The 12,443-nt window shown below is 35.4% G+C and overlaps 1 protein-coding gene across 4 annotated transcripts in view; it reads left to right on the forward strand.

Annotated features, from left to right (window-relative positions):
• Nucleotides 1-12,443, forward strand: part of HDAC9 (histone deacetylase 9) — a 1,023,935-nt gene that overhangs the window by 646,228 nt on the left and 365,264 nt on the right. For 3 of the 4 annotated variants that reach the window (XM_056118067.1, XM_056118065.1, XM_056118064.1), the window contains one exon: nt 1,382-4,010. In XM_056118067.1, the coding sequence (XP_055974042.1) occupies nt 1,382-1,696 (315 nt within the window). In that variant the 3' untranslated portion in view covers nt 1,697-4,010. Of the gene's footprint in view, nt 1-1,381; nt 4,011-12,443 lie in introns of those variants that run through there. The other variant, XM_056118063.1, reaches the window with a different exon arrangement.

Genomic DNA, 12,443 nt, shown 5'->3' on the forward strand with positions numbered 1-12,443 from the left:
CATGACCAGTTTCCCGCCACTCCCCCTCCCTAGCCCCACCCTAGGGCTAACGACTGTGCCTTGATTACTTAGCATCTAATATATTACAGTTGAACAAATGAATGAAATTTCACAATAATTCTTACAATGAAATTGAAGGGTTTATCATCATGTCTGGGCCATTTGAGATTGTGTGAAAAGAGAGAGTCTAAGATGTTAAGAAACCCTTCAGAGTTTGAGTATGAGGACTAGACTTGAATTTTTCATAGAAAGATTTACATTCTTCGTTTCAGTTATGGCACCCATAATTGGGGATTGAGAGGTGCCTTCTGTACTCAGGTCCTTCTCCTGGCTCTGTGTTCAAGGATCATTCCTGCTGGGTACTGGAATTGAACACAGGTCAGCCACTTGTAGAACAAGCGCCTTATCCACCAAACTATCTCTCCAGCACTTTAGTGATGATATTATGAGTGCACTATCCATTACAATAACTGGCGTGTTGCTTACATAGGCACTGACTATGCAGAAAACTGTAATTACTCTTGAAAATACTGCTGTATGGATGATGAGTTAATGAGCTCACTATCAAATATAACAAAAATCCAATGTGAAAAAAAAGCACCTTGAGAATCTATACCATTTACTGTGGTTTATAGTGGTTTGGTATTATTTAAATTAGGTTTATTGTCAATTATTTTTAAATCATTGAATAGTTAATGAAATATTTCTAAGATTAAGCTTGATTTAATCTATGAAATAAAAGATCTAAATAATTTTAAATTTTAATACTTGTTTCTGTCCTTTTATTTCCATTTAGATATATTCATCATTTTTTTTAGTATTCTCAAAATTTTTTAAATTTTGTATCTTTTTTAAAGTTCAAAATTGCAAAATCATTATTTGTGTTTAAAAGTCATATATCAAAGGTATTTTATCAATTGACCATAAAAGTATTGGAACAGTACATACTATAGGAGTATTAACATTTATGGCTTTTTTAATTGTGGTGTAACATTTGTTCAAGAAACATAATGTTGTAGAAAACCTTCATTATCTTTTCATCATTTCTATTCCATTTCCTCTTTGATAAATGCATTCCCAGCTTCTGTAGGTTGAACTGATTCACTGCAGTCTATTCTTGTGAAAGATTCATGATTTCTAATCAGAAACAAAACCGATTTTGAACCTTCACTCTATGTGAATATAATCTGGAAATAATGAAACTGTTTAAGATTTAATATTGTGGAGGAATTTTGTTGCGTACAAATTCACCAAGAAATAGATGTTTAGTGATTAGAAATCAAAATGTACTGAAGGAGCATCATTAGGATCATTGTATTTTGTTGCTGCCATCTCATGGAGAACTATATTAAATTTTAAACTTTCATATCATCTCTTCTAGCTGCTTTCAAAATCCATTGAACAACTGAAGCAACCAGGCAGTCACCTGGAGGAAGCGGAGGAGGAGCTTCAGGGCGACCAGGCAATGCAGGAAGACAGAGCGCCCTCTAGTGGCAACAGCACTAGAAGTGAGAGCAGTGCCTGTATGGATGACACACTGGGACAAGTTGGGGCTGTGAAAGTCAAGGAGGAACCAGTGGACAGTGATGAAGATGCTCAGATCCAGGAAATGGAATCTGGGGAGCAGGCTGCTTTTATGCAACAGGTAATAGGCAAAGATTTAGCTCCAGGTTTTGTAATTAAAGTCATTATCTGAGTATGAAATGCATTGAAGATTTTGGAAAATGGATATTTTCTATCCATTGAAACCTCTGAATGATATTAATTTTAGTGTTTATGGATTCTAACTAGTGCATATATATCTATATATAGGTCTCAATGCAACCTGATCTCTATATAGATATCAAGGTTGCATTGAAACTCTACTGGTAAGGAAATCCTGTCACACTAAAATTATACTACATAAATATCCAAGTAATTAACCAGGCTTTAAATTCATCCCAAAGCCTGCCATACCAATTACTTCTAAGGAAAACGAACTCTCTGTTGTTTAGTTTATGTGCTGAGATCTGTGACTGTGGATATAATTTCCCGGTCTGATCAATGAAACATTCAGTTAAGTTTTTTTGTTTGTTTGTTTGATATATAGAATTCAGTTTTCACAATATTGTACATAATGTACCATAATTCAGTCTTGAACACTGTTAAAAGTAGTCTGCCCCTTTATTCCTCTCTCTTTTTTGTTAAGTGAAATGTTCGATTACCATACTAGTAGTCCTAGGTTATTGTGTAGATTGCCATTGAAAATCTTAGGAGTATAGGTGGTTTTAAATACATAGCTGCAAATTACAGCACTATTTTAAATATTACATTATGTCTCACCTAGCACTGCTCATCTTATTTTTTATCTTTTGTTATTTGATGATATTGTCTATCAAAGAAAGATGAAACGAAGCAGATGCAAATGTTGGCAAGAAGTAATATGCAGCATTGTGCAGTCCAATCAGATACCAGATTTTTCTACAGCTGTAGAAAACACAGTAACTGTATGATTATTATCTGATATGAAGTCAAAACCATGTTTAAAAGGAGAAAGTCTATCATGTTTTATAACAGTTATCACTAGAATCTCTTAAGCATAATTCCATAATGATACAGCATATACCATACCAGTTTGGCAAATAAAAATATAGGCAGTTTAAACTTAACAAAAGAATCTACTTGTACATAATATACCTTCAGAGGGACTATGTCCTTTGATGCTATGAAATACAAACAACTTTGAAAGCAACAGAAGACTCTGTTTATTTAAGTCAGTTCTTTGTCAGGTTCCTGCTGTTCTACAGAAAAGTGATTCTATGAAGCTGAACAGGAAATGCCTTGTGGAAACAGGAAGTCCAAGTGATTCATGTACTGAGGAATGTAGGGAAAAAAACGGAGGATAGTGTTTTACTCTTTCTGTTTTTAAAGGGCACTCTATGAATTGATTTATTGTCTAAGAAAATAACACCACAAGTAGGGAAATTGTTAAGGAAGCTTTTCACTGGAACATTTCCTTCATACTCCCTTTTGATATGTTTACCTTGTTTTATAGGTTTACTTTTGTTAAGCTAGTTAAAGATTTGTTGTATTAAGACCCCTTTAATATGGATAATCTAAATTGACCTAGAATCTTTGTGAGGTTTTTTTCTATTAAAATATTTATATTTCTAAATCCAAGGTATTTTAAGGTGTAGTATCCTGTTTCAAGGAGATATAGCAGTTTTGCCAAATGTAGACATTGTACAACTGTATGTTTTTGGCACGTGTTGTTTACATTTTGCTGTGACATTTAAAAATATTTCTTAAAAAAGGTTACTGCTAAAGATACATTATCCTTTTTTTTAAAAAGTCGCCATTCAAATTAAATTAACAAAACTAAAACTTAAAAAGTTTAAAACTTTTCCATATAATGAAAGTCCTGATAATTTGACAAATATCTATAATAGGCAACACTTCCTTTTACCAGCATCTTTTGGTTAGTGTATTCCTCCAAATTAAAGTGAGTTTTTGACAGTTGTTTTGCATTAAAATTATGGCATTCCTAAGATAAAATTGTCTATTTTTCCATCTCATAAATATTCATTTCCTTCAAAGTCTTTTTTCAATCTCATAAAAAGGGATAGTGCATCTTTTAAAATACATTTTATTTGGGGAGGAACATGTGGCTGAGCAGACTTTTGTATAATATTACTTCAAAGATATGTAATCACAAACAAAAATCCTATTTTTTATAATGTCATTTGAGAGAGCCTCATCAGTACAGTTGGTGGACGTTAATTGTTTGAATTTGATAGTCTTTGAATTTAATCAATAAACTACCTGGAACCAGTGAAAATGAAAGCTGGACTTAAATAATCTTAGAACTAATTGATAAATGTCTCTTACTTTTAAAATCTACTGTATTTATTATAATTTACACCCTTGAAGGTGTTCTCTTGTTTTGTGTTGTAAATATATTGTTTGTATGTTTCCCTTCTTGCCTTCTGTTATAAGTCTCTTCCTTTCTCAAATAAAGTTTTTTTAAAAGATCCCCTTCATACAGTTGGCTTTGTGTAAACTTGATATATTTAATTGAACTCGAAACTCTCATATACTAGGTCTTATATAACAAAATATATCACCATTCTTTGTTGAAACAAGACATAAAGATATTCTGAGATGTCATGCTATTAAAAATAATAAACCAATTAATGATTTTAAATTTTTTACACCCACCAATATCTAATCACAAACACATGTAAAATTTGTTGCATTTTAATTTTCTTAATGCGGCCTTTATTGCGTTACGATCTTTGATGTCAATTTGTAGGTATAAAATCTCATATAAATAAATGCCAGGTCCTAACTTTGCTTAACTTAAATTTTTTTTAAAGTTAGCATGATCCCTTGAATATAAAAAGCACTCACCAAATATTAAAATGAATAGATGTTGTGTATCATAATAGTTGCATCATTACAGTGAGAGCCTGATCTACAAGGATACCTGTATATAAATGGAGAGAAAACAGTAATTAAATGACCCCAACTTGTATGGACTCAGTAATATTAATATTAGAGTGAAGAAGAAGGAGAATGACTAAGGTAATGGAAATGACCATATACCTCCCATGGGCCATGCTATAATTTCTTCTTCAGATTATTTTCTTGTTAAACTTACCAGCCATGTGTCACTGTATATTTGGTTCAGTTAGTTAAAAATAGCCTTTAGAGAATTTATTCCATTTATCTAAGTTCAAATGGTGACATGTGATTTAAAGTTACTCTGAATTACCATAATGCTACATTTGACTATTAGGAATTCTGGACCTATAGCTATTGACTATTATAAAATGTATTGTCATCTTGTAATGCCATAAACTTTATAATTTGGTTAGAATTATGAAAATACTATTAATGTTAGTCATAATTTTCTGAAAATTACCAATGAACTATAAAATTGCAAGAATAACTGAGGACCAGATATCATATTTCATAGGGGTTTGATACTATAGATTGGATTTTCAAAGTGTTATAAAAGTGTCTGTTTCAATAAAAGCAACAGTCTCATACTAAAAAACACTTTTTTAGAAAAGCAAACCATTTCCTCTTGTGGCAGTAAACCCTCATTGGGAAAGACCAGACTTCTGGGATGGACAGTATTAGTTTTTATTAGTTTTTAGAACTGAGAGTTTTTAAGAAAGTTGTTTTCAACATTTTTAAAGGTATTAGAAGGGAATCTATTCTTTTTTGAAATTTAAACACACACATGTTCTCTATATATGCAAATATACATATACATATATACTTCTACCTATATAAGTATATAATTAGACAATAATATTTTAACATTCCTTTGAGAATATTTTTAATAATGCAATATGTAATTGACTGTATACAATTGTCAGTGAACTAAGGTTCATAGTTATGATCAAGTATAATCAGCAACTAAGAGATGCAAAGACGGTGTTTGAAGGATAGATTACTAATTCCCTTTAGTATTGAAAATATTTTCATCCAGGTTTGAAGGGAAATATGTGAGTAGTTAATCAAAGAATTCAGATGAATAAACAGGAAAACAGGTTGTGACTTTTTCAGAATTTATTTGCTTAGATTTTAAAGTATTTCTATTATCTTTATAATAGCTTTGTTTGGAAACATATAAATTGTGTGAATTTAGAAAATGCAACTTTTGGGGATCATCTTGATATACAAACAACTTTTACTTTTAACTTTTGCAAACCTACAGTATGTCAGGTATTATTATAAGCACTTGACATTTATTAATTAGCGTAATTCTCACAACAACTCTATAGGGTAGAGATTATTACTGTTCCATCGTAAAAATAATGCCAAGAAGCACAGAGATTAAAATTACCCAGTTGGTGACAGTAACGCTTATTCCTCCACACACATCATTTCCAGTTTTTACCACTCTGCTTTGTGCAGTGATTCTATTTACATGTTCTGTTTTTCTTTTTTTTTTTTTAATTTAGTCATCGTGAAATTACAAAGTTATTTACGGGTGGGTTTCAGGCATAGAATGTTTCAACACCCATCCCTTCACCAGTGTCCACTTCCCTCCACAAGTACCTACCCCCTCCCTTCACTATATTTACAGGTTTTAATTCCACTCTCTCTCCCCCAGGCTCCTAACCTTTGCATTTCTAAGTTGTTTTGAATCAGTAAATTATCTCTTTTAAATATTATTATAGGAACTGGAGCAATAGCACAGCACGTAGGGCATTTGTCTTACATGCAGCCAATGTGAGTTCGATTCCCAGCATTCCATATGGACCCCCGAGCACTGCCAGGAGTAATTCCTAAGTGCATGAGCCAGGAGTAACCCCTGTGCATCTCCAGGTGTGACCCAAAAAGCAAAAAAATTAGAAACAAATAAATAAATATTGTTATAAATTAGGATATTATAAATCTTTTTTGACTCACAAATATTTAAATCTTGTGCAAGTTATGTTCATCCAATTTGTGTAATAAAAAATTGTGTTTCTCTTTTCTGACCAGAGCCAGTTCTGGTATGAGGTGAAACAGAATGATTGTACTTAGGATTAGTTTTGGCAGGGGATAGTGAGAAAGGAGGAGAAAGATTCTGGACCCGCTCTCAGCAGTTTTGGTATCTCTCACCTTCATTCCCCATAGAAGGCAGAGTCTACATATACTTTTTAAGTCACTTATACATTTCTGTGCCTACTAAGCATGCACTCAATAAACATTCTGCTCTAAAATAGTTTGTATAATACCTTTTTTTTTCGTTTTTGGGTCATGCCCAGAAATGCTCAGGAGTTACTCCTAACTCTGTACACAGGAATTACTCCTGGTGGTGCTTGGGGGACCGTATGGGATGCCAGGGAATAGAACTTGGGTCAACCATGTGCAAGGCAAATGCCCTACCCACTGTACTATTGCTCCAGCCCCCTAATCTGTGTAAAATCTTGGGAAGGGGCAAACAGGGATATTTGTCGTAAGTTTTAGACCTCCTGTAATATTCTAATTGAAATGTGCATAAAAACCTAGAGGAAAATAGTTGAATTTAGATTTGACATACCCACAGAGGTTCTGATTCTTTGCTGCTGACATGAGTCCAGGAATATACATTTCTGAACCCTTTAGGAGAATTTGATTTAGAAACTGATCTGCAGATGGCTAGAGCCCTAAACTGCATCCTAAAATCTAGCCTGATTTTTTATTGGGGCTAGAGAGGGTGCTTCCAGGCAGTGCTTAGGTTTGAGGGTTGGAACCATTCCCAGTGACACTTGGCCAACCTGTTTAATGCTAGGGTCCCGGGCATGTCACCCTGCATGAGGTCTAAAGTAGCAGAGTCCATCATGGGACTAGATACACCACAGTAATGCATTGGGATGGTCTAATTCGTTCTATTTCTTTGGGAGCCAAACACAAGAGTGATCAGGGTTGACTTCTGGCTCTGTATTCAGGAATCATCCTAGTGGTCCTCTCTGGGAATCAAGCCAGGTTAAGCCATGTGCAAGGGAAGCACCCCAACCTCTATTCTATCTCTCTGCCCCCTGGTCTGATTTTCATGGGATTTTACCTAAGATCTTTGGACTAAAATTATTAACTTTCAAAATAAAATATCATACATTACATTCCTTGTGTTTCATTATGTTTTATCTGCATTTTAATTTCACCATAGGCTAGTCTCACCACATTTACTGCTATCACTGTTGTTTGGATTTTTTTCTTCTGCTTTTGGGGTCACACTCAGCAGTACTGAGAGGTTACTACTGGCTCTGCACTCAGGAATTACTCCTGATGGTGGTTGGGGGACCATACGGGATCCTGGGGATCGAACCTGAGCCAGCCGCGTGCAAGGCAAACACCCTACCCGCTGTACTATCACTCTGGCCCCATGTTTGCCATTTTTGCTTATTTCTTTTGTAATTCAAAGAAATATATCTAGGAGTTCAATTGCTAAGTTGAAAGGTGAAAACTGTGTAGGGTTGGGTCATATGGTAGCTCTTTTTCATTTCTGAGGAACCACCAAATTGCTTTCCACAGTTGTCAAATTATTTTGTATCCCTACTAGCAATGTGTGAGAGGCTCAAATGTCGCCACATTCTCTCTCCAACATTAATATTCCTTAAAAGAAGAGCTGTAGCTATTTTGGAGATAACGAAGTACTTGTACATTACTTTCAACTTTATCTCACTATTAATGTTTAGCACATTTTCATGTATTGGACACTTGCAAATCTTCTAATCTTCTTTAAAGAAAAGTCCTTTGTCCATTTTTTAAATTGGCTTTTTGTGCTTTTGTCGGCAAGCTGAGAGAGTTTTGAAATACATTTTGAATAGAGCCTTGTCAGATAGATGAGTTATAATTTTTCTCCATTCTGTGAGTTGTCTTTTCATTTTCTTGACCATATCCTCTTATGCATAATAATTTTCTCTTTTCCTGAAGTATAATGTATTCATTTATCTTTCATTGTTTTTGCTTTAGGAATCATACTTAAATAGTTGGAGTGATAGCACAGCGGGTAGGGTGTTTGCCTTACACGGAGCTGACCCAGGTTCAATTCTTCTGTCCCTCTAGGAGAGCCCGCAAGCTAGCAAGAATATCCCACCCGCAGGGCAAAGCCTGGCGAGCTACCCATGATGTATTCGATATGCCAAAAACAGTAACAACAAGTCTCACAATGGAGACATTACTGGTACAATGGGAGGATAGTTCTACAGTGCTACTTAATAGTAACCTAGTACAGAGAGTATTGTAACAGTTAGATTTATACCTTTGTGACTAGGGAGATAGTCCTTGTATGCACCCAACCTTGATTTCACCCTTGGCATCACCTGGCTCCTTGAGTGCTGCTAGGCTGGTCCTGGTAGTCGCTGGCATCATGGGAATCAAAAAGCATCAAGGCCTGAAGCCCCAGCTCTGAACTGAAAGTTCATTTGTCTAAGTCTTGATGAGAATGTCCCCTGAAGACCCAAGCACTGCATGGGAGGATCAGCTGTTCCCCCACCACATAAACACGAAAGAAGTAATTATACCTCTACTTCCTTCTAGGGTGTTTTATAATTTTTCCACTGTTGTTTTTGTTTCATTTGATCCACTTTGATTTACTTACCTTTTTTTTTAATGATCCATGCAATTGACTTTCTTTTAAATAGATAATATAATGAGGGGGCTGAGAGATGATAGTTCAGTTGTCAAAGGCACATCATTTGCATGTGTCTGAACAAATTTTGAGCAGTGTTATTCATTTTCATTTGTGCCTGTCACGTAGTTAGATTTCTGCTGAACTAATGTTCACATCTTTACTTTCCTGTAATGCCTCTGTTGACAATTTCTGCAAACATCTCTATCTACACAAATATACCCAAACTAGTAGCCACAGCATTAAATTGTGGTTAATATGAATTCAGATTTGCTGTAAGTATAAACTATAGACGAGTTTTATAAGATGTAGTATAAATATATTAGTATCTAAGAAATTATGTAGTAGTCAAATAGCATTAAAAAAGAAATATATATTAGACTTCTTTATTCTGCATTTTTAGGTTTATAGTTTTAGACTTACAGGGGTTACTCCTGGTTCATGCATTCAGGAATTACTCCTGGCCATGCTCAAGAGACCATATGGGATGCTGGGAATCGAACCCGGGTAGGGCTGCATGCAAGGCAAATGCCCTACCCGCTATGCTATCGCTCCAGCCCCGGTTTTATTAATTTTTTAATTGCTTTTTTATTTTTAAGGGAAGGGGGGGATATCCAACAGTGCTCATGGCATATTTTTGGCTGTGAGTTCAGGGATAATTCCTTGTGGGCTACAGGGACCCTCTATGATATCTGGTAGAAAACCCTGGTAGGCCACATGCTACACAAATGCCCTACACTCAGTACTGCTGCTTTGGCCCTGTTTTACTTTTTTTCAGGGATCTTGGGCTATCCTATGCTCTGTTCAGGTACTATAATTTTTTTTAATTAAGTTTTCACTGAATCACCATGAGATACACAGTTGCATGAACAACCTGTTCATGACGTACACTGTTGCAAAGTTGTTCATGATTGGGTTTCAGTCATAACATTTTCTTTTTGTAGGGAATCACCCTTTTTGGTTTAATTTTTATTAGTGAAACACCATGAGGTACAGTTGTAGATTTACAAATTTCTGTGCTTGGGTTTCAATTCTACAATGATCAAGTACCCATCCCTCCACCGGTACCAATTTTCCACCACCATGGATCCCAGTATCCCTCCCACCCTCATCCCCCCCAATTCCACCCTGCCTCTGTGGCAGGGCATTCCCTTTTGTTCTCTCTCTCGCTCACTCGCTCTCTCTCTCCTTTTGGATGCTGTGGTTTGAAAAAGAGGCACTGAGTGGCAATCATGTTCGGTCTATAGTCTACTTTCAGCATGCTTCTCCCATCCTGGGAGGATCCTCCCAACAACTTTATTTGGTGCTCCCTTCTCTACCTGAGCTGTCTTTTCCCTAGCATGTGTGGCTGGCCTCCCAGCCATGGAGTAAATCTCCTGGTACTTATCGACTATTCTTGGGTGTTAGTCTCCCATTTTGTTACTCTATATTCTCCTATTTTTAATAATATAACATTCTCAACACCCAATCCTCCACCAGTGTATATTTCCTACCACCAATGACCCCAGTTTTCCTCCTGCCATCCCCCCACCCAACCTATGTCTATGGCAGGCATCTCTCTCTCACTCTCTCTCTCTTTCTCTCTCTCTCGCCCTCTCTCTCTCTCCACCCCCTTTGGGGCATTATAGCATTATAGTGTATGATACAGATACTGATAGATTATCATGTTTGCTCTTTTACCTGCCTTCAGCAGGCAGTTTTTATCCAGAGTAATTCCCTCTGTCTTTGTCATAGATGACCCATGTCTATCCCAACTACTTTCTCCTCAAGCACTTGAAGCCGTCTTCCAACTGTTGACCAATACTCTTGACCCTTGTTTCTACTGTCCTTGGGTATTAATCTCACATTACGGGTTTTGCTTCTGACTCATTTCACTCAGCGTGATACTCTTCATGTCCATTACTTAGAACTGAATTCATGACTTTGTTTTTCCTAACAACCGCATAGTATTCCATCATGTAGATTCGTCATGCTTTCTTTAATCAGTTGTCTCTTCTCAAGCACTTGGGATGTTATCAGATTCTGGCTATTGTGAATAGTGCTACAATTCTGCTGTGTGTTTTTGGGTCCCCATGGTATATTCTAAAAGTGGTATTTCTGGGTTTTATGGAAGCTCAATTTCTAGCATTTTGAAGAGTTCCCATATTTTTCTCCATAAAGACTAGATCAGTCAGCATTCCCACCAACAATGAAAGGGAGTCCCTTTCTCCCCACATCAGAGCCAGCGCTGGTTGCTCTTGTTCTTTTTAATGTGTACCACACTCTCTAGTAGGAGATTATATCCCGTTATTGTTTTGATATGCATCTCCCTGATGACAAAGACAGCCCGCAGATGAGGAAAAACTATTTGCCCAATAATCATCTGATACAGGGTTAATATTCAAGATATATAAAGTACTGGTAGAAATTTACAAGAAAAAAAATCCAACCTCATCAAAAAAGTACGGTGAAGAAATGAACAGAAGCTTCCTCAAAGAAGAAATACAAATGTGGGGATGGAACGATAGCACAGTGGGTAGGGCATTTGTCTTGCACATGGCCGACCCAGGTTGAATTCCCAGCATTACATATGGTCCCTGGTTTCTTTAGATTTTATCCCTACCATTTTTTTTCACATTTAACAAAATAATTTTGGAAACAGTTGGGTATGAAACATTTTTTAAAAGTGAATATTTTCTCTTGCCAGTGTCTTTCTACTGCTATTACTTTAACATAGAGACATAAAATGGTAGTATTAAATATATAGAATCTTGATGCTTTGAGGATTTAAATATCTCTTACATCATTATCTTAAATATGATTTAAAGTCTTATCAAATGTGTTATTATTACCAATCAAAATTATATTATTTTCCACTTAAAGTTAGTAATTTTATTTTTCATAAAGGATCTGACTTTTTTCTTGCTTATGTATGTCTGGGACACATAATTATTAAATCATGTTTTATCATATTTCTCTTTATCTGTTAAGCAGTACTATTACTGATTTCATGTCATTACCTCCACTTTATTTTTGCTCTCTCTAATTACTGCTTTAATATTAAAAAGAATTCCTCCTTTTATCAGCAAGAATAGTTTAGCCTCCTTTCATATTAGTCTACTATTTATACTGATAAAGTTAAGTTTATAAGACTGTCTTCTCTTTTTCTTTGGTGGAATATTATCCCGATTGTTTTGTCTGATTATCAGGAATTTCATTGTTAGTAGTTCAAGAATAAGTGACCAAGCACTTTTCTTCTTACTTCATTATTTACAAGTTATTGCAAATTCTAACTTTGGAATTCAATCACATGAGTTTTAGTAAGCTTTATTCCCTTAATTTAGAAAGAAATTAACTATTTCAGACACCACTC

Source organism: Sorex fumeus, unplaced genomic scaffold, assembly GCF_029834395.1.
Source record: "Sorex fumeus unplaced genomic scaffold, SorFum_2.1 ptg000037l, whole genome shotgun sequence".
Lineage (NCBI taxonomy): Eukaryota > Metazoa > Chordata > Mammalia > Eulipotyphla > Soricidae > Sorex > Sorex fumeus.